The 24,536-nt window shown below is 51.6% G+C and overlaps 2 protein-coding genes and 1 pseudogene across 2 annotated transcripts; 2 read left to right on the top strand and 1 right to left on the bottom strand.

Moving 5' to 3' along the window:
- Positions 1-6,057: 6,057 nt before the first annotated feature.
- Positions 6,058-6,363, bottom strand: LOC141953717 (feather keratin Cos1-1/Cos1-3/Cos2-1-like). Its single transcript, XM_074892510.1, has one exon. The coding sequence runs from the start codon at positions 6,361-6,363 to the stop codon at positions 6,058-6,060; it is 306 nt and encodes a 101-aa protein (XP_074748611.1).
- A 1,144-nt stretch (positions 6,364-7,507) lies between these two features.
- LOC141953261 (uncharacterized) lies at positions 7,508-10,956 on the top strand (annotated as a pseudogene).
- An 8,174-nt stretch (positions 10,957-19,130) lies between these two features.
- Positions 19,131-19,436, top strand: LOC141953714 (feather keratin Cos1-2). Its single transcript, XM_074892507.1, has one exon. It carries the CDS (start codon positions 19,131-19,133, stop codon positions 19,434-19,436), a length of 306 nt encoding a protein of 101 aa, XP_074748608.1.
- The last annotated feature ends 5,100 nt before the right edge of the window (positions 19,437-24,536 follow it).

Raw genomic sequence — 24,536 nt, 5'->3', positions numbered from 1 at the left:
CATCACCCACCCTGGATTTGTGCTTGGCATTGCCTCAAGACATGTACAGGACCTCGTACTTGGCCTTGCTGAACTTCATGGGATTCACACAGGCCCACCTCTCCAGCCTGTCCATGACCCTCTGGATGGCATCTCTTCCCTCCAGCATGTCGACCGCATCACACAGCTTGGTGTAATCAGCAAACTTGCTGAGGGTGCCCTCAATCCCACTGTCCATGTCATCAACAAAGATGGTAAACAGTTACACATTCCCACACCACACTAAATAAAGGTGCAATCTTCCCATTGCCAATGCACTGGAAGCTCCACTGCCTGGTAAAGTGCAACCAGCACACACACGAGCCATTGCATTCACCTATTAACAATCTGTTCATCTTGACCACTATTAATAACTGCAGGCACATCCATCCTCCCTGACAACACCTGGTTTTGTCTTGTGTCATGGTTTAACCCCAGCTGGCAACTAAGCCCCACACAGCCAATAGCTCACACCCCACACCACCCAGTGGGATGTGGGAGAGAACAGAAAAGATAAAAGTGAGAAAACTTGTGGGTTGACACAAAGATGGTTTAAAAGCAAAAGCTGCTCACACAAGCAAAGCAAAATAAGGAATTCATTCACCACTTTTCATCAGCAGGCAGCTGTTCAGCCATCTCCAGGAAAGCAGGGCTCCATCATGTGTAACATTACTTGGCAAGACAAATGCCATCACTCCAAAAGTCCTCCCCTTCCTTCTTCCCCCAGGTTTATATGCTGAACATGATGTCATATGGTCTGGGATATCCCTTGGGTCAGCTGGGATCAGCTGTTCCAGCTGTGTCCCCTCCCAACTACTTGTGCACCCCACCTTACTCGCTGGTGGGGTGGAGTGAGATTCAGAGAAGGCCTTGACTCTGTGTAAGCCCTGCTCAGCAGTAACTGAATCATCCCTGTGTTATCAACACTGTTTTCAGCACAAATCCAAAACATAACCCCATACTAGCTACTATGAATAAAATTAACTCTATCCCAGCCAAAACCAGCATATATTGTTTCGAGATGGTGATACCCTAATACCGGTCCCATTGTGTTATTTCCTCTTGAAGTTCAGCCATGGCAGTTGATGTAAAGAGGTGGTCTATGCTTTCTTCTCCTATCTATCGATATGGTGATAAATCAAAACAAATGTAGACCATGAAAACCTCAATTCAGGCAGCTCCCAGCATGGGGCATCCATGACCCTCACTCCCCTGTTCTCTCTGGGGAGACAGCCCCAGCCTCAGCCACCTGTCAGCACTACCCCACTGGATCATTGCCCCAGTTTGTTGCTGGGGACATTAGACATTCCAGGGGGACCAGGTCTTTCCCTCCTGCCCAGTTGGGATTATGAACTGGCACGTCTGGTACCCCGTGTCCTGTGTCTGCTCAGTCACAACTGAACAATCTGTGCCTGCAGAACCGCTCTCTTCCTCTAAAGGAGTTTTCTGTCCTTTTCTCCCTGGGCACAGAAGTGGCTCCTCAAGGGAAACATCTACATGAAGAGCAGCTGCTGCAGAAACTCCCCCTGCAGGGACAGGCACTGTCCCTCACTCTGCTGGGTGGGGGGGACACCCAGCACAGCCCTCTGCTTTACACACAGCCCCTCCCCAAGCTTCACGTAGTGACATGTGTGACCTCCCAACTCTGGTGACAGCCAGGGCTCTGGACCCTGTCCCCTGGGCATACCCTTTGGGACAGGCTGAGAGCCTTCTTCAGGGAGATGGGAAAAACCTCACAGGCACAGGCTCTGCTACCCATGGGTGACTATTTCCAGCTCAGTATCTACTGCAGGGACATGTCTGGCACATATGGAAGACAAATTTTTGATGCAGGAAATCCATGATCGCACTAGGGGAGAAGTTCTGTTGGACATGCTACTCACAAATGAAGAAGAACTGTTGGATGATGTAAAGTTCAAGGAGAGCCTTGCTGTAGTGCCCAGGAGACCACAGAGCTTAAGATCCTCAGAGAACTGACCAAGACAAACAGGAAGATTACTGCCCCTGACTTGAGAAGAGCACATCTCAGTCTCATGAGGGACTTTCCTGCCTGGTAGGATGCCATGGGAATCTGCCCTGGAGTGCAGGTCATCTGCAACGTGAAGAACAGCTCGAATGCTAGCTAGCAAGAGAGTTTAAGGGAATCAGGAAAGGTACCTCTGAGCCTATTGGCAGCAAAAGGAAGGCTGAGTAGATGAGGGCTCATTGTTGGTGAGGAAGACTTGGTGACAAATGATAGGGAAAAGGCTGGTGTAATCAATGCCTATTTCTCCTCAGTTTTTACTGATACGGTTTCTCCTCAGGCCTACCACAACCCTCAACTTCCCGCAGACTCTCTGGGAATGAAGCAGTGCCCACAGTAGAAGAAGAAAGAACTAAGGAGCTCTTACTCTCATCTGGCCATACACAAGTTCATGGGATCACATGGGATGTATCCAAGGGTGTTCAAGGAGCTGCCCAGACAGTCTCTACTCAGTCCGTGGAAGGGAGATGGAGCAAATACTCTCAGAAGCCGTTCCTAAACAACTGAAAGGCACAACCACACATGTCACGCCCACAGAGCAACTCATATATATGCCCTTAGAAAGAGGGGTGTACACACATGTTTCCAAAGGAGCCCATGCCCATACCAACATGCACAGCCACCCCCCATGCCAACATGTACGCACAGATATTCACACATGCTTACACAGATGTATGTTCCTGCACACATGCATTTGTATACAGATATACCTGCATGCTCCTCTACACAGATGTACACACACAAAAGCACACATCTACATGCACCTGTGTCCATGCAATTCTGTGTATGCTGACCGGTCACACACACTCATGTTCTCCTGCATGAAGGCAGGTGTCTATGCTAAAACACACGCACAGTTGTGAACACACTTACCCAAACTCACACACACACACAGAGAACATTTGTGCACACCCATGTTTACATGTGCGTTGCCATGGTCACATACATACATGTGAATGCACACATGAGCACGGGCACATGAACACATACGTGACCATGATCATGCACACACACCACTGAGAACCAGGACTGCCAACACCAGCTCTCAGCCCCTCTAGACAACTCCAGGCAAGTCCTTCAGACCCCACAGTTAAGGCAGCGATTCAGTCCCTGCCCATTGCCATCAGCTCTAGTGAGCTCAAGGGTTTGGCAGTGCTTCAGTCAGCTGTTTTTCAGTTTTAGAGACAAACCACAGCAGAGGCCGTGTTGTCATGGCCTTTGCAGACACTAAGCCTCTCCACATGTGAAGTCTGTGTGTGAAGGATAATGTAAAAGCCAGAGAACATCCATATTGCTGCAGCCACAAAGAATCCCCACATTGCAAGTGAGACAACTCTTACAGCCTTAGATGCTCCCAGTTGTGCTTAGTGGTCTCCTGAAGGGAGATGTGGGGGTGGGGCACAAGCCCCTGCTCTGTAAAGGAAATGGTGCCTCAGTGGTGTATTCACACAGCAGCAGAGCGTGGTGTCCCCAGGACAAGCCTGGGTGTCTCCACAGGCTGCAGACAGTGAGGCTGGGGCACCAGAAATGAGAGTGCCTGGTTCCAGTAAGAGAGGTACTCAGCCTCTTCCAAGCATTCCTTAAAATGCCCATTATTAGTGCTATGACAAGAAAGGAAGGGAGGATTATGTCCGTGACCTTACATCCCTTCAAGTGCTGGGAACCCTGAGCTGCTCTACATCAGTTGCTCTCACAGAATGAGAGAATCACAGAGCAGCTGAGGTGGGAAGGGACCTCTGGATGTCATCTGGTCCAAGCCCCCTGCTCAAGCAGGGCCACCTACAGCCAGTTGCTCAGGACTGTGTCGAGGTGGTTGTTTTGAGTATCTCTGAGGAATGAATCTCTCTGGGCAACTCATGCCAGTGCTCACTCACTGCCACAGCAGTGGGAAAACTGTTGTCCCCTCTCCAGGACACTCTACCGACCCCATTCACAGAAAGGTTACCCAGTTTTAGACAGTCAAGCTTTACAGCATATTCTTCAAAAGAAAAAGCTCTGTTCTTCATTTCTAGAGTCAAACACTACCACCCTGACAGTTGTTTACTGGATGTGAACCACTACGAGAAGCTTTCACATGTTTGCTTCTTAGGGTGTAAAACAAATATTTCATCAGGGGAGTAAGAGCGATGTAAAGAACAGCCACCGCTCTGTCTAGTGACCCTTTTGAGGTCAGTTCCCATGGAGGTGAAGACACACAGGCCATAGAAACAGGCCACAGCACTGAAATGGGAGGCAAAGGCAAAGAGAGCCCAGTGCCTGCATCCCGCACAGCAGAGACACAGGATGGTTCTCGCTCTGCACCTGTAAGAAGTGAGGATGAAGAGGAAGCAGCCGAGAGTCACATCACCAATACGGAATGTGATCCCAGCCTTGTTGTCAGATGGGGCAGCACAAGCCATGTCCAGGAAGGCTGGTGGAACACCAGAGAAGTGGTGGATGTGCCTGGGCCCGCAGTAAACCAAGTGGGAGGTGAGTATTGTGTGCAGAGCAGGAGGCAGGGAACCAGCCAGCCATGTCCCTGCCACCTGCCAGGTGCACACAGCCTGATGCGTGATGGCCCCATGGCACAGTGGGATGCAGGTAACCAAGCAGTGGCCATCGGCCATGAGAAGGTGGAGGAAGCATTGGTCCCTGCCCAGGAGCTGGGAGGAGGACAGCTGGGCCATGCAGCTATGGCAGGAGAGGGGTATGTCCCCTGGTTTGAGGAAGCCCTCCAGCATCTTTGGAAGGAAGTCACTGGGCAAGAGAGACTGAAACTTTTGGCCTTCAGTCGTTCTCAGATATGCTTCGTTAGCCATCATTCCCTCTCAGTGGAGGACATTGGGAGGGGGATTCCCATTCTTCCACTTGTACACTTTTGTCAACCATCTGGATTTTCATGGCTGGAAATAGGATCTGAGACTCTAATGGCTGCCAAGTTAGGGGTGAGATTTAGATGTGAAAAAATCCTCATCGCCCCAGAATGGCAGCCAATAACTGAGCACAAATTCTCGGTGGGCACCAATGAAGCAGTCAAGAGCTCTGCACCCGCCTGCAGCTCTCTTGGGAATTGCACCCAGTACCCTTGTCCTTGCTGATCTCCATGTTCCCCTACATGCTCTGTATCAGAGCTGTTTGATTTTTTGTGTGATGGGCGACTTTGTGCTGCGACTCCTGCCCATGTGTGATGGCCATGTTCCTTTGACTGGGTGTTGGAGAGGAGAGGAGCTGGAGTAGCAGCTCTGGGCCATCCCAAGGGCTGTTCTCCAAAATACCGCTCTTGCCATTCTGCAAAGCAAATCATCTTCTGGAGACCCACACTCTCCCACCACCACCCCACTGAAGCTCCAACTAAGAACAGGCAAGAGGAACACGCTTCCTCAAGAGCTCTTGGGGCTGCTGAGCCCTCAGGGCCTCCTGCCTTTCTGGGCATTTGTGGGCACAGACACAGCAAGGTAAGGCCTGATGGTCAGTGGCAGCAGAGCAGCCAGGGGTGACTTCCTCAGCTCCAAGGATGGAGGATGGTGCCCAAAAGAGGAGCCACTGCAGGGTGTCCCAGCCTCCCATTCTCTGTGAATGGAGAAGGGTGTCATTGTGTTCTCACCTGATTTTACCCCAGAGCAACACCCTTCTCCTCTGGCATCTTAAGAAGTGTTAGAATGGGCAAGGACCACATGGAGACCAGACTTGAACGCAGCAGAAATTTAATGAGTCAAAAGAGGGTAACAAAATCACTCCAAGTGGAGGTCAGCAGTGCAGGGATCCCCGGGGGGAAGCCATGACTCTGCAGTTCTTGGCTGTAGAGAAGTTCCTGCCTGATGTTCATCTGCCTGCCCCATAGAGGGAGAGGAGACAGATGGTCCCCACCAGGCTGGACTTGGAGAGATCTTGCTGTCAATGGGAACCAAAGCAAAGAAAATGGAGAGGAAGACAAAGCCATTCAGCTATCCCGAAAACAACTTCCAAAGTGTCAATCCTCTGGCCAGCACAACATTCTGAGTTCTTCAAGGTGTGTCCCTGGGGCTTTGCCAGCGCCTTTAGCAAGGGGGGCACCTTCTGCCACAGTAGCGGCTGGTAATGCAGGAGAGGTCAAAGCCCCCAGAGTTGATGGGCACTCCGTCACAGCTGAGGATGCTGCCAACGGCAGCGGAGGTGGAGGAGCCCACAACGGTGTTCTGTGGGAAGGAGCTGAGGATGGGTCCGGGCAGGGTCACCACCACGGGGGAGGGCTGGATAACGATGGTGGAGTTCTGGCACTGCCTGACACAGGGCTCATTGCAGCTGTTGGCCAGCGGGGTCGGGCCGCAGGGCCGGCATGGCAGGCACTGGTCATAGCAGAACATGTCTCTGAGGGTGGAGGTGCACCTGGGAGAGAGGGCAGGGAGGAAGCAGAGCACAAGGGTGGGTGAGGAGCTGCCTGGTTATCCTGGCACAAAGCAGTCAAGGTCACTGCTGAGTGGGGAACAAGGAAATTGTTCCAGGGGCCACATGGTCTTTATCTCCCTATGAAATGCAGACTGGACCAGAGAGACTCTCTTAATTCATAAACTGAAAAACACCTGAGCCTTCTTACGGACTCTTTCTGGGCAGACCTTCTCCCCACTTCCCTTTGTCATGACAACATCCAAAATGTAGGACAGGACAAAGCAATATAAACTGAGACATTCGTTGTGGAGAGATCTCCTTTGGAAGAGGAGGAGAAGGGGCTTCAGTCTCACCTGGTTCCCAAGCAGAAGGAGCCAAGAGAAGTGCATGAGAGAGCAGGGACTTGGGCTGCCTTTTATACCTGCCCTTCACTGCCGCAGGACCAGAGGCACCTTTGCAGAGGTAACAATGTTCTGACAAGCTCATCTTGAATGCAAACCATCGCAGCTAATGATATGGGCTGTGCTTTCATTTCCTGCACTGCTCCTTTTCATTTCCAGGTTTGTGCCATGCCCATTCCCCAGTGAAGGCTTGTTCTGAGCACTGGGATGAAAGGCCCCAGGATTTCTAGGGCAGGAATGCAGCAGTGCTGGCAGAAGACTCAGCTCAAGTGTTGGATGTTTCCAGAGCAGGCAAGTGATGTCAGTCTGGGTCACTCTATCAGGGCTGTTTGAAGTGTTGGTCTGTTGTTAACAATGGGCTCCCATGCTTGAGGACGTGCCCACGTCCAGTCCATCTCTTTCTTTCCCTCCTCAGCTCACCTCATTGCTCACTGGTTGTTTCCTCCCCTCTGTCTGCGTTGTGCTGCTGGGTTTTGACCCCAGCCTGCCTAACACTGCCCTCAGGATCATTTCTGGCCTGTTTGGATTTGTCTGCTCTCTGTGCAGGCTCTGAACACACCAACAGTGGTATGAGCATTCCTGGGGCCTTGTCCTTGCCCACAATGCTCTAGCCCTGCTGCTCTTGTCCCCAGCTGTCCTCAGCAGAGACCATGTTTGGGTGTGTTCCTACGTGTGTTCTGGTCTTGTGTGATTTTGTGAGCAGCTCTGTTTGTGTGGATGCATGTGGCAGTACGAGTTCCTGTACCATTCCATGCTGGTATCCATGAGCCTGTGTGTGTGTGTCCTTGTGTGTCCTTCATCACAAGGGAATGTGCTGCTCATGGCCCAGACACTCTCCTCTGCTCTGTCCATGAGCACCACAGAGCAGCAGGTTGCCAGGGTCAGAAGGAGCCTGAGTGCAGCTGAACGGTGATGGCACCAGCCTGCTAGAGATGTGTCCAGGGAAGAGGCTCTGAAGTGCAGCCCCTGGCTCCTGAGACCTCCTTTTCTTGCTGTGGGCTGTGTACAGTGGGTAAATGTTCTAAGCCCATCTCCCCTCCTGAATATTTGTCTGCCTGGGCTCAGGCCCAGCTTGGACACAGTGCAGCCAAGGCTTCCCCCCTTCCCTTGAGTGACCTCGGGGAGATCAGTGCCAGGGAGCTCTGCTGGGAGAGCTCAGCCAGGGCTGATTCCCCTCTCCGTGGAGCTGCTGCTGAGCTGAGGCTTTAGTGTAGCTGAGGGCCACCCTCATTGTTTTCTGAGGAAGTAACAGGCACTGTGGACAGGGAAAGGTCAGGGGAGTTGTGTACCTAGAGTTTAGAAAGACCTTAACAGCCTCTCTCATACTTCCATTATGAACGAATTTGTGAGAAATGTGTTCAGTCAATGTGAGTGGAATATTGGCTGGACTACCAGGCTCAAACAGTTGTTGATGAGTGGTGCAAAGCCCGTCTAGCAGACACGTACTGATGGTCTTTCTCAGGGATCAGCAGGAGGATCAATAGTCCAAAGATTTCATGAACACCACGAGCAGTGCGAAGGTCAGAACTTCCTGCAAGTTTGGGGATGACACCCAACCACAGGGAACAGGCAGACACTGATCTCTCTCAGCCAAATTGTTCCTGGCAGATCTAGGGAATAAGTGTTCAAAAGAAAGAGAGAAGATGGACTGGACCATGGAGGTCCCCTGTGACATGAGTCGAGGCAATGGAAGAGGGAGATTTCTAGTTAAACAAGAGGGTAAGAGAAAGAAGGAGAACAGGAATGGATTTCCCTGGGAGATTTTGCAATCTCCATCTGTGAGCAGACTGATGTAATGGGAACTGTTGCAAGCGGGGGTTGATGCAGACAACCTCTGCGGGTCCCTGCTCAGCTACACTGTGACTCTGTGATTCCCCCTGTCCCCTGCCCTCCCTGAACCCTGCACGCCCAGGTCACCCTTGGCCTCCCATCCCCTCTGCTAGAGAGCAGCTCGGAGGCATTGTGCTCGGCCTGCAGAGGGGCAGCTGAAGGGAGGCTCTCAGCCTCCTCCGTGCCATGGGCAGGAGGTGAGTGGCTGCTGTTTGCAGGCGCTGAGCTCGGGGACAGCTCTGGGAAGCTGCTGCATGTGCTGGGCCAAGGCCTTGCTGCTGGCCCAGGCTGCAGCTGGCGCTGGGCAGGCTTCTTGTTGCTGGGGAGCCCTTGCTGGAGGAGGGAGAGAGTGGGATTGCCGGGAGCGCAAGTGGTGGCGGTGCAGAGCCGCTGAGCACTCTGAGCCCGGGCGAGCCCCCGAGCGGCGCCGGCGCAGGGCTCAGCCCCGGGGCGGAGCTGGCGGCGGCCGAGAGGAGCGGAGGCGGCGGAGAGGAGGCGCCGCGGCCGGAGCAGAGAGCCGGGGCTGGCGGGGGGCAGCGAGGCGCGGGCGGCGGAGCGGCGGGATGCGGCGGGGCCGGGGCGCAGGGCTGGCGGGGCTGGCCGCGGTGCTCCTGGGTGCGCGGGGCTGCCGGCGGGGGCTGGGACAGGGGCTGCGGGGGCCGGGGAGGGGCCTTCTATAACCTTATTCATTTCTGTGTCCTCCCTTCTGCCCCCAATAAGCTCATTCCCTCCCAGCTTGCCTCTCTATTCTCTTACTCCACTTCTGCATCCATCCATCCATCCATCCATCCATCCATCCATCCATCCATCCATCCATCCATCCCAGCCAATCTCTTTTCCTCACTGTCTTCTCCTCTTCCTCACTCGGACTGTCCTTCCAAACATCCCTCATACATTCCTGTCCCCAAACAACCACTCTCAGGGAAAGTGTCTCTCCATCCCGTGTTCTCAGATCACACCCCCATCATCTGTGAAGTGTCCCCACTCCCCTCTCCCTCTGCACGACATGTTCAGCTGAAGCAAAGGGATTCTTCTTTTCTCCTCGGCAGTGGCTGCGGGCAGAGCCCAGGTGCAGCAGGAGCCGTCGGCAGAGACCAACGAGGGCACCGGCGTCACCATCAACTGCTCCCACCCCAACATCCAGTCTTACGACTACATCCACTGGTACCGTCAGCTCCCGGGCAGAGGCCCCGCATTCCTCGTGAGCGCTTATGAGGGCTCCGAAGATCTGCAGGCCCCGCCGGGGCGGCTGTCGGTGGCGGCAGACCGCCGGTCCAGCGCCCTGTGGCTCGCCCGGCCCCGGCGCGGGGACGCGGCGGTGTATTACTGCGCGCTGGGAGACACGGGGAGAGGAGCCGGGGCTGCGGCCGGGCACGAACCGCCGCGGGCGGGGCCGGCGGGGGCGGGGGGACAGACCGGGGAGGGCCCGCCAGGGGGCGCTGCCGCTCCGCCAGCCAGGGGCAGCCTCGCCCCGCCCGGCCCCGCCTGTCCCCGGGCCCCGGGCCGCTTCCCCCGCCCGCCCGGCCCCGCCACCAACACCGGCACCACCAGGCCCCCCAGCAGTCAAGGCCTGGCCTCAGCACCTCTTCTCATTGACGGCCGCTGCGGGTCTGTGCTCCCGAGGCCACCAAAGAGCCGCGCTTGGGCAGCGCTGCCCAGGGACAGGCAGACGGGCTGGGCAAGGCAGGCAGGGCAGGGCGGGCTTTCCCCCAGGCTCTCTTGCTGCCTCCCGACGGGCTCAGACTCTGCTGCCTAACGGGGCATCCTCGGGCCTGTCTGTAACGGCCGGCCAGCTCTGCCTCAGAAATGCCTCGCCCAGGGGACAGAGTCCCAGAGCTTTTGCCCTTCCCGGGCACATGCACCAAGGGCTCCCCCAAGGCTGTTAGTACCGCCAACAGCCTCCCTGCACGTTCGACGGAGCCAATTAGCAACGGGGCAATTAAGAAGCCAACGCACCCAGGAAGTACCCGGTGCAGCAGAGCTCCTCCTGCCCACGGGCAGCCGGGCAGCCCTCGGCTCACACGGAACATACAGGGCCCCTCCTCGGGCTCCGGCCTTTCCCCCCGAGGACAGCCAAGGGAACCCCGAGCAGGTGCTTTCCTCTGCCCCGGCCCCACGGGCACTCCAGGGCTGAGTTGCTAATGAAAAGCTTTCCTTGAGAAAGAACAGCCAGGAGGGGTTGCACATTTCGTTACTGAATGAAAAATTGTATCCTCTGGCTAAAGGTTTCATGGAGCTTTCAAACTGTTCCTGCTCCCGTTACAGATTCATCCCATGGAGTCAGGAGTTCAAGCTCCACAGCGAGAGGAGAAGGGGATGTCGAGGTCACAGGCACCTTGAAATGCTCCCCACAGTACCTCAGTGTTGAGACCATGAGCTTCTGTGACACACAGGGGTGTGTGTTTTCACTGAGAACTGTATGTCACAGCCATACTGGAGACAGTCAAGCCACGAGCAATTTAGGTGATGAAGGGACTGGAGCATGTCTTGTGTGGAGATCCCAGCTGGGACTGTTCAGCACAGAGAAGAGAAGTCTCAGGGGAGCTCTCATCACTGTGTACAAATACCGGGAGGGAGGGTGTGAAGAAGGCAGAGCCAGGCTCTTCTGCGTGGTGCCCTGTGACAGGACAAGGGACATTGGGCACAAAGTGAAACACAGGAGGCTCTGTCTGAACACCAGGGAACCCTTTTTCATTGTGAGGGTGAGGGAGCACTGGACAGGTTGTGGAGAAATTTGTAACATTTTTTTTTAATGCTGGGTGTGAAGTATGGGTCTAGAGAGTCCCAGTAAGAACGGGACTCTGGCTCCACAGAGTGTTGATTAAAATACCATTAATTGGAGACAACAAAATGACAAAAAGGACAACATGGGTGACGTTCAGATTCCAACAACCCTGAGTTCTGCGGGTTGGTGCCTACTCAGGACTCAGGTTAACTTAAACAGTAATGAAGTTTGTTATCTCTGCCCCAACTGGTGCATGGGATCACTTTGGAGCTGAACTGGAAAGGGCGTGGGAGTGGGGCACCCCACCTGTCCATCCCCCTCAGCTTCACATGCCCTTGCAGCTCTGGGGTGCAGGGTTACCCTATGCCCACCGCTGGCAGTGCAGCACTTCAATGGGTGCCTCATGTGCTCCCAGGGAGTGGGGGGGTGACCCACTGGTCCCTCATCCTCTTACCTCCTGATCCCTCATCCTTGTCATCTCTGGGTTTGTGGCACCTAACAACAGCACTGGAACCAAGTGTCTAGATAATCCAAGTGCTGGATTATCCCAGCAGAACAAGATACACCAGAACCCCTGGGCTGCTGTGTAATGGGCTTCATCTCTTTTGGATGATTTGGGGGAGGGGTGGTGTTTCCACGCAGATGAGGAAAGAAAGGGAAGATGTGAGAGAAACTGAAGAGACTTCAGTTCCCAGGAGAAATAGCAGTGTCCCCAGAGAGCTGAGGACCTCAAGGGAAGATGTGAAACCCCTGACCTCCCAGATGGCCCAGCAGTGGCTGTGCAGAAGAGCAGGCGATTCTAGCTGGGGAGGTGAGGACTCCACTGTCAGCTGACCAGGAACAGCCCCTTCCCACAACTGGGACCCCCAGATCCCTCAGGGCCCCTCATTGTGGAGATGCTGAGAATGCCCTTGGTTACCAGCCAAGCTGCTACCAGTCGCTACTGTGGCAGAAGCTGCCCCCCCACCCACACCGCCCCCCCCTTAAAGATTCTTAAAATGGCCTCAGACAAGGACTCCCAGGAACTCAGAACATGGCACTGGATGGAGGATTAATCTTCATGTCATTGTTTTAAGAGTAGCTGACCACCTCTGGCTTGGCCCGCAAGGGGAGACTGGAGGCGAGCAGCCTTGGCTTTCTGAAAACGTGACCAATGTCTACCTTTCCTGTCTTCCACTCACCCTTTTCCCTCTTTTCTTTGTTGTGGTTTTGTGTTCCCCTCAAAGCCTGCTGTGAGGACCCCAGAAACCGGCCTGGAGTGACATGCTAGCCTGTCTCCTTTCATGGGGCAGATTGACAGGAAAAGAGAAACAGAGTCTTTGTTGCTTCTCCCTGCACTGGGCACCTCCACTTGGAGTGACCACATTTCCCTCTTTAGATTCAAAATTTGCTGCAACTCTGCCTGTGTCCCTCAGGTGTTCTTTCCATCTGCATACTGACTGCTGATGACAAAAACCATTGTTTTGAGGAAGGAATTAGTTGGGGGACAGGGGAACCCTTCATCACTCCTAGAGGCATTGGAGGGTGGGACACACTGCAGTGAGTTGTCTTTCAGGCACTGCCTCTTGAAGGTGAGGAAGACAACCCTTGGTACTCCACAGCCAGTAGCCAGTTGCCTTGCTGCATCTCTGCTCAGAAATACCTCTTTGACCCTGGAACACATCATGTGAGTTGTCCTCAAGAGAGAAACTGTGGGCATGTAGGAGGCCCCAGGGAGGTCAGCAGTCCCACAATCTCTTGGGGAAGAGTGCTCCTCTTGCTTTGGCTAGAGCTGTGTTGAGCAATGAGACTTAGAATACTGTGTTACCAAAGGATGGCAGGAATTGGGAGTGGGGGGTGGCCCTTACTTCACCTGGTATGTAGGCCATGGCCAGCCAAGAAGGAATATGCTTGTCCTGCCCTGGTTTACCCAGGAGCACTTGTGCATTCTTCTGATACTGTGGATGCGCATTATCACAGAATCACACAGAACCAACTAGGTTGGAAAGGACCTTGAGGATCATCCAGTCCAACCATTAACCTAGCACTGCCAGTTCCCATCTACACCATATCTCTCAGCGCTGTGACGACCCTACTCTTAAACACCTCCAGGGATGGGGACTCCACCACCTCCCTGGGCAATTCATTCCACTGCCTAATAACCCATTCTGTAAAGAAATACTTCCTGACATCTAGTCTAAACCTTCCCTGGCGCAACTTGAGGCCATTCCCTCTTGTCCTATCACTTGTTCCTTGGTTAAAGAGACTCATCCCCCCTCTCTGCACCCTCCTTTCAGGTAGTTGTAGAGGGCGATGAGGTCTCCCCTCAGCCTCCTCTTCTCCAGACTAAACCCCCCCAGTTCCCTCAGCCGCTCCCCATCAGACCTGTGCTCCAGACCCTGCACCAGCTTCGTTGCCCTTCTCTGGACACGCTCGAGTAATTCAATGTCCTTTTTGGGGTGAGGGGCCCAAAACTGAACACAGTAATCGAGGTGCAGCCTCACCAGTGCCGAGTACAGGGGTAAGATCACTTCCCTGTCTCTGCTGGCCACGCTATTTCTGATACAGGCCAGGATGCCATTGGCTTTCTTGGCCACCTGGGCACACTGCTGGCTCATGTTCAGCCGGCTGTCAATCACCCCCCCCAGGTCCCTCTCTGACTGGCAGCTCTCCAGCCACTGCTCCCCAAGCCTGTAGCGCTGCTGGGGGTTGTTGTGACCCAAGTGCAGCACCCGGCATTTGGCCTTATTGAACTTCATACAGTTAAGGCACTTCTTGAACAGGTTGGAATCCTCAGGAATCTCCAGGGGCTTTTCCACCTCTATCTTGTTTTCTTCTGGAAAGGCAGGAGTTATTTTCCCCCATTCCTGAATGCTCTTCTCGTGGGACAAGTACTTTGGAAGAGCTGCTGTAAACATTTTAGCTTTCTCATAGGCCATCAAACCTGGTTTCTGGAGAATGTCCCTCATTTCAGTACCCAAAGGTATCAGCCCTCATGTCTTCCCTGGGTTATGGCAGCACCTGTAGCTGCTCCAGTTGATTTACATGCACCAGATACATTTTTTCCACATAGTCCATCCCTGCTTTACCTAAAGCCCCATGGTGAGTGAAAGAGGAAAACTTAGAAGAGGCCCAATAAACCCTCTGGCTTGTTTCACCAGTAGCTTCTTTCTTTTGAAGGACGTATTTTTACTGCTCAGGATTTTAATGGATTTACATCCCTTTTTCAGCATGTGTACATAGTGAGGTGTTAATATAATGTTTCCCTTCAAGGTATTCAAGGCAATTTCAGAAATGGCCTTTATCAGGTCATCAGAAGGAGCACAGAGTATTGCTTTCTCCTGCCAGTGGCAGGAGCAGAACAACAGCTCCAGGAGGGACAGGTTAGACTTCAAAGAGTAAGGCATCATATTTCCAAGTCTGCACAGGCAGAAACACAGACTGTCAGTCTGGTTCCTCACTATTATTGCCATATTCTTTTTTTCTTTTCTTTTTTTTTCCCAATATGTAAATGGCAGAAAGCTCTGGCGGGAAAAGACCAGTGTCATGGTTTGAGTTATTAGCCTAAAAACCTCCGGGGTAGAAGCATTTGGATGGACAACCAGGAACCCATATGGTGCATCTTCAAATGCCTCTACAGAGAACAGGCCTTGCCAGGATACAGCTGTCTGGCTGAGGACACAATCTGGAGCTTAGAGTGTGGGTTCTTAAATAGCACCATATAGTTTGTGCTGTGAGTGATGGTCCAGCTCTTTTTACCCTCGGAAAAAACATTCTGGACAATGTCCAAGATGCAAGATTCCTATGATAACATACTCAGTAAAAGCTTTCTCAATTTAATGTCTATCACAAGCAGAGTTCTTCAAATCATCAATCACAAACATATTTACTTATTGTGGTGAAATCTTTAAAACCCTTTCTAGGATGTCAACATGATGGGCTGCCTCTGTCAAGTGCTGTATGCTAGTGCATGCAGTCTGGGGAATAAACACAAGGAGATCTGTGTGCAGCTGCAGGGCTGTAATGTTGTTGGGATCACAGAGACAGGGTAGGATGGCTCCCGTGACTGAAGTGTTGCAATGGAGGATTACAGGCTTTTTTGGAAGGACTGTCTGTGAAGATGATGATGATGAGGAGGAGGTGTCCTTTCTGTGAGAGAGCAGTTGGAGTCCATGGAGCTCTGCCTGGGAATGGATGAGGAGCCAAGTGAGAGCTTGTGGGTAAGGGCTGAAGAGAAGACAGGAAAGGGTGGCATTGTAGGGTGTGTCTGCTAAAGGCCACCTGACTAGGAAGAACCAGTGGATGAGGCCCTCTACAGACCCTGGTCCTCATGGGGAACTTCAACCACCACAATAACTCCAGGAGGGAAAAGACAGCAGGACATAAGCAAGGCAGGAGTTTCCTGAAGAGCATTGACAACTTCATCAGCCAAGTCATAGACAAGTCAACAAGGAGAGGTGCTCTGCTGGAGTTCATGCACACCCTGGGAAAGTGATAGAACAGTTAATCCTGGAAAGAGTTTCCAGGCACACGAAGGACTAAAGGTGATTAGGTGCAGTCAGTGTGCATTCACCAAGGGGAAGTCATACTTGACCATGCTGATATCCAGCTACAATGACTAGCTTGGTAGACAAGAAAAGAGTGGTGTATATAGTCTACCTTGATTTCAGTACGGCTTTCTACACTGACTTTCATAGGATCCTTAAAGAGAAGTTGTTGATGTATAGGCTGGATGAGCAGACAGTGAAATGGATTGAAAACTGACTGAACAAAGACTTATTGGGAACCAGTAACTAGTGGTGTCTGAAGGAGTCAATACTTGTTCCAATCCTGTTCAACATCTTAATTAATGATCTGGTTGACAGGGCAAAGTGTACCCTCAGCAAGCTGACAGTTGACACTAAACTGGGAAGAGCTGCTGATACACCAGAGGATCATGCTGCCATGCAAAGGGACCTCGACAGGCTGGAGAAATGGACTGAGAGGAACCTCCTGCAGTTTAACAAGGGGAAGAGAAAAGTCCTGCACCTGGGGAGGAATAACTCCATGCACCAGTATGTGCTGGGGACCACTCATCTGTAAAGCAGCTTTGCAGAAAAAGACCTGGGTTGTTCCTCTGGACACCAAGTTGACAATAAGCCAGCAATGTGCCCTTGCTCCAAAGAGAGCCAACAGTGTTCTGGGCTGCAATGGGAAGGCTGTTGCCAGAAGATCAAGGAAGGTGATTGTTCCTCTCTACTCAGCACTGGTGAGTTCACTCTTGGAGTACTGCATCCAGTTCTAGACTCCCCAGTACAAGGGACATATGGAAGAACTGGAGAGAATCCAATAAAGGGTCACGAAGAGGATGAATGAACTAGAGCATCTCTTCTATGAGGAAAGGCTGAGAGAGCTGGGACTGTTCAGCACAAAGAAGAGAGTGCTCAGGGTGGATCTTATCAATGTATCTAAATACCTCAAAGGAGGGTGCAAAGAAGACAAAGCCAGGCTCTTCTCAGAGGTGCCCAGTGTCAGGACCACAGGCAATGGAAACAGGCTGAAACACAGGAGGCTCTGTCTGAAATATCAGGAAACACTTTTTTACTGGTGAGGGTGACTGAGCACTGTCATGAGTTGCCCAGAGAAGTTGGGGATTCTCCTTCCTTGGAGATATTCAAAAGCCATCTGGACATGGTCCTGGGGAACCTGCATTGGATGGCCATGCTTCAGAAGGATGGTTGGACAAGGTCACTTCTAGTGGTCCCTTCCAACATCAACCATTATGTCATTCTCCAAAAGACTGTTTATGAAATAACTTTTCCCACAGTTTCTAAGGCCTTCCAGGATAGCAGAAAAGGGATGTTTTCAGTGCGTGTCCATGATCAAAAGCCATAGAGGAGGCTTTTAAATTTTTACTCAGTACTCTTGTCATAGACCACCTTCTGCATCTTGCAAAGGAGCCTTGGTTTCTATTACCCACTTCTGCTTGCTCCTGGTGATAGAATGCTGCTCTATCACAATCTTTTTAGGGTCATCATTATCTGGATTTATACCATAATGCAACACAAGATCCCTCGGAGTCTCGGAACTGATTTTTCCTCTGTTGCATTTAGAATGACACCTTTAACCTTTAACAACACTTCTCTTCAGACTGTGAGTAGCTGTAGGATTTAGGACCTGATGACACAAACTCCAAAACATATTCATCTGGCAGAAAATTACCTGACAACTTGCATAAGTCGTTGCCAAGCAGGGAAGTCCGAGTCCCCTGATGACTCACAGGTATCATAGAGTCTGTGTCAAGATAAAGACAATGGTCTTACAGGGCACCTAAGAGACTGCAAAGCTCTAGGTGTGCATATGCTGTTGTGAAGCAAACTATAGAAATGTCAGTACTGTACTCCATGGTCATGAGCCCTTTGGCATGCTTCCATGAAACAATGGCCACGTCCTCATCAGTAACGTCACAAGAGGACATATCATAAGCTGGAAAAAAAGAGGTAACTCATCTGGTTGTCTAACAAAGTTTATATTGGGTAGGATGGATCTCTGTTCAGATTTTCCCCACAGAGAATTTTAAAAGTTTTACAATTTGAGGTTTTGTAGTGTTTTCTTGTAATGTTCAGGCTGAAAAATGACATTATTTCTGCCCAACATCTTCAACATACAGAGTGTTCTGTCATCATTTGTGCACCAAGCTGGGTAGCCTGAAGCTTTGTGCTTCTGGTAGAGGAACAATTTTATATAGTCTGAGAAAAAAAATTCTCTTGGTGGGGTGATGGACTCATGGCAGAGTGCTCTTCACATGTCCATTGTTTGTGGGCTCACAGACTGCACAGAGAGGGGATGAGTTGAAACAGGCCAGAATTTTTTCCAGAGGGCATTATTAGGCAGGCTGGGGTCAAAACCCAGCAGCACAATGCAAACACTGGGCAAGGCAACAAAAAATGACCACTGAGGTGAGCTGAGGAGGGAAGGAAAGAGATGGACTGGATGTGGCACATGCTCATACACGGTAGCCCATTGAATCTGGCGGAGAATGTCTGGAGCTTCCTCCTGAGAACAACTCTTCAAACAGCCCCACCAGAGTGACCCAGACTGACATCACTTGCCTGCTCTGGACCTGTCCAGTACTTGAGCTGAGTCTTCTGCCAGCACTGCTGCATTCCTGCCCTAGAAATCATGGGGCCTTTCATCCCAGTGCTCAGAACAAGCCTTCACTGGGGAATGGGCATGGCACAAACCTGGAAATGAAAAGGAGCAGTGCAGGAAATGAAAGCACAGCCCATAGCATTAGCTGCGATGGTTTGCATTCAAGATGAGCTTGTTCAGAAAATTGTTACCTCTGCAAAGGTTCCTCTGGTCCTGCGGCAGTGAAGGGCAGGTATAAAAGGCAGCCCAAGTCCCTGCTCTCTCATGCCCTTCTCTTGGCTCCTTCTGCTTGGGAACCAGGTGAGTCTGAAGCCCCTTCTCCTCCTCTTCCAAAGGGAGATCTGCACTTGAGAGACATCCCAGCTGAAATTGCTCTGTCCTGTCCTGGGGTTTGGGTCTTCTTGTCATGACAAAGGGACATGGGGAGGAGGTCTGCTTAGAGAGAGTCTGGGATGTGGCTGAGGGGCCTTTAGTTTACAAATTAGGACAGAGGTACATTGGGCCCTACTGCTCTTTGTAGGGCAATGAAGACTGTGTGGCTCCTGGCACAATTTCCGTCTCCCCAGTCAGTAGTGTCCGTGGCTCCTTTGTGCCAGGGTAACGAGTCAGCTCCTCACCCACCCTTGTGCTCTGCTTCCTCCCTGCCCTCTCTCCCAGGTGCACCTCCACCCTCAGAGACATGTCCTGCTACGACCAGTGCCTGCCATGCCGGCCCTGCGGCCCCACCCCACTGGCCAACAGCTGCAATGAGCCCTGTGTCAGGCAGTGCCAGAGCTCCACCGTGGCCATCCAGCCCTCCCCCGTGGTGGTGACCCTGCCCGGACCCATCCTCAGCTCCTTCCCACAGAACACCGTTGTGGGCTCCTCCACCTCCGCTGCCGTTGGCAGCATCCTCAGCTGTGACGGAGTGCCCATCAACTCTGGGGGCTTTGACCTCTCCTGCATTACCAGCCGCTACTGTGGCAGAAGGTGCCCCCCTTGCTAAAGGCGCTGGCAAAGCCCCAGGGACACACCTTGAAGAACTCAGAATGTTGTGCTGGCCAGAGGATTGACACTTTGGAAGTTGTTTTCGGGATAGCTGAATGGCTTTGTCTTTCTCTCCATTTTCTTTGCTTTGGTTCCCATTGACAGCAAGATCTCTCCAAGTCCAGCCTGGTGGGGACCATCTGTCTCCTCTCCCTCTATGGGGCAGGCAGATAGACATCATAAATAAACTTCTCTACAGCCAAGAACCGCAGAGTCATGGCTTCCCCCCGGGGATCCCTGCACTGCTGACCTCCACTTGGAGTGACTTTGTTTCCCTCTTTTGACTCATTAAAGTTCTGCTGCATTCAAGCCTGGTCTCCATGTGGTCCTTGCCCATTCTAACACTTCCTAAGCTGCCAGAGGAGAAGGGTGTTGCTCTGGGGTAAAAAGGGGTGAGGGCACAAGGAGACTCTTCTCCATTCACAGAGAATGGGAGGCTGGGACACCCTGCAGTGGCTCCTCTTTTGGGCACCATCCTCCATCCTTGGAGCTGAGGAAGTCACCCCTGGCTGCTCTGCTGCCACTGACCATCAGGCCTTACCTTGCTGTGTCTGTGCCCACAAATGCCCAGAAAGGCAGGAGGCCCTGAGGGCTCAGCAGCCCCAAGAGCTCTTGAGGAAGCGTGTTCCTCTTGCCTGTTCTTAGTTGGAGCTTCAGTGGGGTGGTGGTGGGAGAGTGTGGGTCTCCAGAAGATGATTTGCTTTGCAGAATGGCAAGAGCGGTATTTTGGAGAACAGCCCTTGGGATGGCCCAGAGCTGCTACTCCACCCTCCACTGCCCTCCACCACTCAGTCTAGGGGCCATGGCCAGCATGGATGGATTGGACTAGCAGGGAGAAGTCACCAATGCTGCTGAAGGTGTTCAGGCTGGAAACAGAAGCCAAGTATGTGAGAATTGAGTTGCAGTGAGCACAGAAATGGGGACAGTGAAACAGTGTATTTCTGAGGGGGATCTAATTGCTCTGAGGCAGAGTGTGCAGGAGAACTTGAAGATCAGTGAGGACAAGGGTGCTGGGTGCACTTCCCAAGAGAGCTGCAGGGGTGGGGCAGAGCTGCTTCACTTGTCCCCTCAGAGAGTTTGTGCTCAGGAATTGACTGTCATTTTGAGGGGAGAGGATTTTTTTATGTTTAAATCTCATCCCTTCTGATTGATGGAGATATATTTTGGCAGCCATTACAGTCTCATATCATATTTCCTGCCAAGAAAATCCAGATGTCTTGACAAAAGTGTACAAGTGGAAGAATGGAAATGCCCGTACTAATGTTCCCCACCATGGAATTATGTCTAATGAAAGTGTATCTCAGAATGACTGAAGGCCAAAGTTTTATAAAGGTGTTTCACTTCCATGCCTGAAGTCTTTTTTCCCTAGTCATGCTATTAATAACCATTATCTGCAGCAGCACAGTTGGACTTCCTATCCCTACCACAGTAAACATTCTAAGAAGCAGAAAGTTCTTAAAGATGATACGATCTGCAGTCATCCTTGTAGAAAAGAGGGAGGGATGGCATTTTTTCTGACAGATTAGAAAGTCCTTTGGCCAAAGAACTGCCAGAGTGACTCTTGGCATGACCCCTGCCTTGTTGGCCCAACAAAAATGATCTTGGAAATGTAGGAAAAGGGCACAGGATCCCTGTAGGTTTTACAATTCAAACTAAGGGCAATGTTGCCAAAAGGTTTTTTTACTTTCTGGTATTTTTAACTGTCTACTGTCAGAGCTGCAGCTGTTCTTTACACTGTTCTTACTCCCCTGCTGAACCCCTTGATTTACACCCTAAGAAACAAGGATGTGAATGTTGCTGGTGTTTGTTCATGTGCAATAAACTTCCTACCTAGTTTTAGTGTTTAACAGTAGTAATGATGATTAGATCTGGTTTTATTTGAAGGAAATTCTTTAAAAGTGTGACTAACAAATGTGGGGTAACCCTTCTGTGGATGGGATCTGCACAGTGTCCCGTGCCCTGGCAAGGAGGCAACACACTGTACTGTGCTATGGGAGTGACTGACAACTGCCATGGGTTGCCCAGGGAGGTTGCCAAACCATTTTCTTTAGAGATACTCAAAAACCACATTGACATGGTCCTGGGCAACTGGCTTTAGGTGGCCCTGCTTGATCAGGAGGTTTGGACCAGATGACATCCAGAGGTACCTTCCAACCTCATTCTGTAATTCTCTCAGCCTCAGTGTTTGCAGCCTTTGGGGAGTCCGGCTTGTTCCGAAGATACCACACTCTGCTGCTGTGTGAATACACCACTGAGGCACCATTTCCTTTACAGAGCTGGGGCTGCTCCCACACCCCCACATCTCTACTAAGGAGATCACTAAGCACAGCTGGGAGCATCTAAGGCTGTAAGAATTTTCTCACTTGTGATGTGGGGATTCTTTGTGGCTGCAGCAATATGGGCATTCTCTAGTTTTTACGTTATCCCTGACACACAGACTTGGGACATGGAGAGGCTCAATGCCTGGCAAGGCCATGGCAGCTTCAGCTCTGCTGTGTTTTCTCTCTCTCTTCTAGTAAGAAAACAGCTGACTGAACCACTGTCAACCTCTTGAGCTCGCTGAAGCTGATGGTGTCTGCTTCCTTGCCTTAACTATAGGGAGTGAAAGACTTGTCTAGAGTCATCTAGAGGGACTGAGAGCCAGCACTGGGCATCCTGGTTCTCAGTGGTGTGTGTGTGTATGTTCATGTTCACATCCAGAAAGAGCTTCTGGTTCACTCCCGTGCTGTGGTGCCTTTTATTTTGTGTAACAAAAAGAAAATTGTACATCTTCTCCTTACATATTGGAAGGTTATTTCTGCCATAACACCCACCAGCACGCAGAACGGGCTGGCACAGGGCACTCCAGCAGATTCCCTTGCAGCAGCTACTCATGCTAATGTACAGGCTTCTACGCTTTTAGTGACAGATCCAATAGAGCAGACATATCTTGCCCAAGATCACTATCTCAAATACAGCTTCTTCCACAAGGCTCCCAATACACCTCCCCTCTCTATGCAGTCTCCCTGGGTACCTGGACAACACTGGTAGCATGATTAGGGCCTTGTCCTTCCCCAAAATGCTCCCCAGAATCCCTGTTAGGGCTGGCCCCGTGGTTTCCCCAGCTGAGTGCACAGTTGGTCATGTTTATGTATGTGTTCTCTTGTCTGCACTTGGCTGCATGTTGGATTTGTGCAAGTGTTTGTCAGTGCAGATTTTTGCATGACTGTACACCATTGTGCATGAGCATGTGTTTGTGTGTCCTTGTGTGTCTTCATGAGGGAATTTGCCAGTCACAGCAGGGGCACTCTCCACTGCTCTGTCCATGAGCTCCACAGAACAGCCAGAGCCAGAAGGAGCCTGAGTGCAGATGAACAGAACAAATCCAGCAGAAAACTGTCCACAGCGCAGGCACTGAAATGCAGCCTTCTGTATCTTCAGCCCTCCTTTTCTCGCCCCTGCAAAGCTCACAGTCCACTGCTGCTGATCTCAGGCCCCAACAAGGATGGTTTGACATCAGTTTGGATTCTTAGTTTAATTCAATATGACAGTATTCAGAGACCCTCAGCATAGCTGGAAGTCACCTCTCTGTTCCTCACCAGCCCAGGACAGAGTTGTTGTCCCAAACACACAGTACAAAAGGATGGAGTTTGCTTTATAAGCTCCTTGTTTGAGTCAAGGAAACATTACTGACTCATTGTCAACTTGGTGTCCAGCAGGACCATCCAGGACATTTTCTGCTGCACATACTGGTGTGTGGGATTGTTCATCCCCAGGTGCAGGCCTTTGCCCTTCTGACCAAAGGGGGAAACATAAGTAACTTGTTGCCCTCCCACAGGCACTGCACCAAACCAGCTCCTTCCTGTTGCTCTCAAAGTGCTCATGTCATTTGGGCCATCCATCCCAGATACCTGCACCATTGCTTCCATGTACTGAAATCCCTCCTTCTTCTGGTACTGGTCATCCAGGAGCAGTGAGCCCAGGTACCTTCCGGGCACTTCTGGGTCTTCCAAGAACAGTGGCTGCTTTGTCCAGGGGATGTTCACCTCCTGGACAGATTTCAGATGAGGGTCCATGATTTACAGGGCCAACCTCACCTTGCAGCCTTGACTAACAGAGGAGTATATTACTGCGGAATTAGATACACAGCAGTGAAGGCTCCTCCCTCCATTGTATGCAAAGTACCCACCAAAATGAGAAACACAGCAAAGGCTGAGGATTTGTCAGAAGGCTTGGAGAGAGAGAAAGGTGATTCCCAGGAGCAGTTCCCAGTGCCAGGGCTGCTCCTTGGCACTTCTCTGCTCACTGGCTCCAAACACCAGGATTTTGCCTCCCACCCCTGTCCCTGTCCCATTCTTGATCCCTTTAATTTTCACTGTGCCAGCAGAGGCTGGGGAGCCCCAAGCCCTGCCCTTATACCTTGCACAGGTATAGAGCTGTGCTGGTGATGGGGCTGCAAACCTACCCACTCCACCACCCACCAGCCTGCCCTGCCCCAGCCCACACTGAGTCAACCCCTCTATGCTGGGAATACCCCCTGAGTCCATCCCCCTAGTCTAGGAATTCATATGTTCACCCATTAAAATACCTTTCTTTCCCCTTTATCAGCTTCCTCCCCTGTCTCCAAGTCCTCATGCATGGAGGAATACTGAACGACTTCTTCCAAAATAACAAAGGCTAAACTAAGAGAAATCTGAAATCTTTTGAAAAGAACACTACACCTGTGTTTCCCAGAGCACTGAACGTTATGAGGAGCCGTTGTGCTTTCAAAAGCCCTCCCACCATCAAAGAGCACACAAAAGCAGATGCACGCTACAGCATGGGAGAGATGTTCTCTCACAGAGTAAATCTTACAAAGGGAGAGGGAAAGCCAGGGAAAAGTGCAGGAAGCCCCTGAGATTGTCCACTCTCTGCTGTGGAGAAAAGTAAAGGTAAAAGGTGAATGGGCCTCCTTCTTGTCCTCCTCACCCCAGAGGTGTGATTGTGTCACACACTCTGGCACGCTCTGCAGGATGCAGTCATTTCATTGTGCTGCCGAGAGTGTCTCATTCTGTAGTGTGCTGAGAGTCTCCGGAGGGAC

This window comes from Strix uralensis, chromosome 22 (assembly GCF_047716275.1).
Source record: "Strix uralensis isolate ZFMK-TIS-50842 chromosome 22, bStrUra1, whole genome shotgun sequence".
Taxonomy (NCBI): Eukaryota; Metazoa; Chordata; class Aves; order Strigiformes; family Strigidae; genus Strix; species Strix uralensis.
This window is presented reverse-complemented; position numbering and strand designations above follow the sequence as displayed.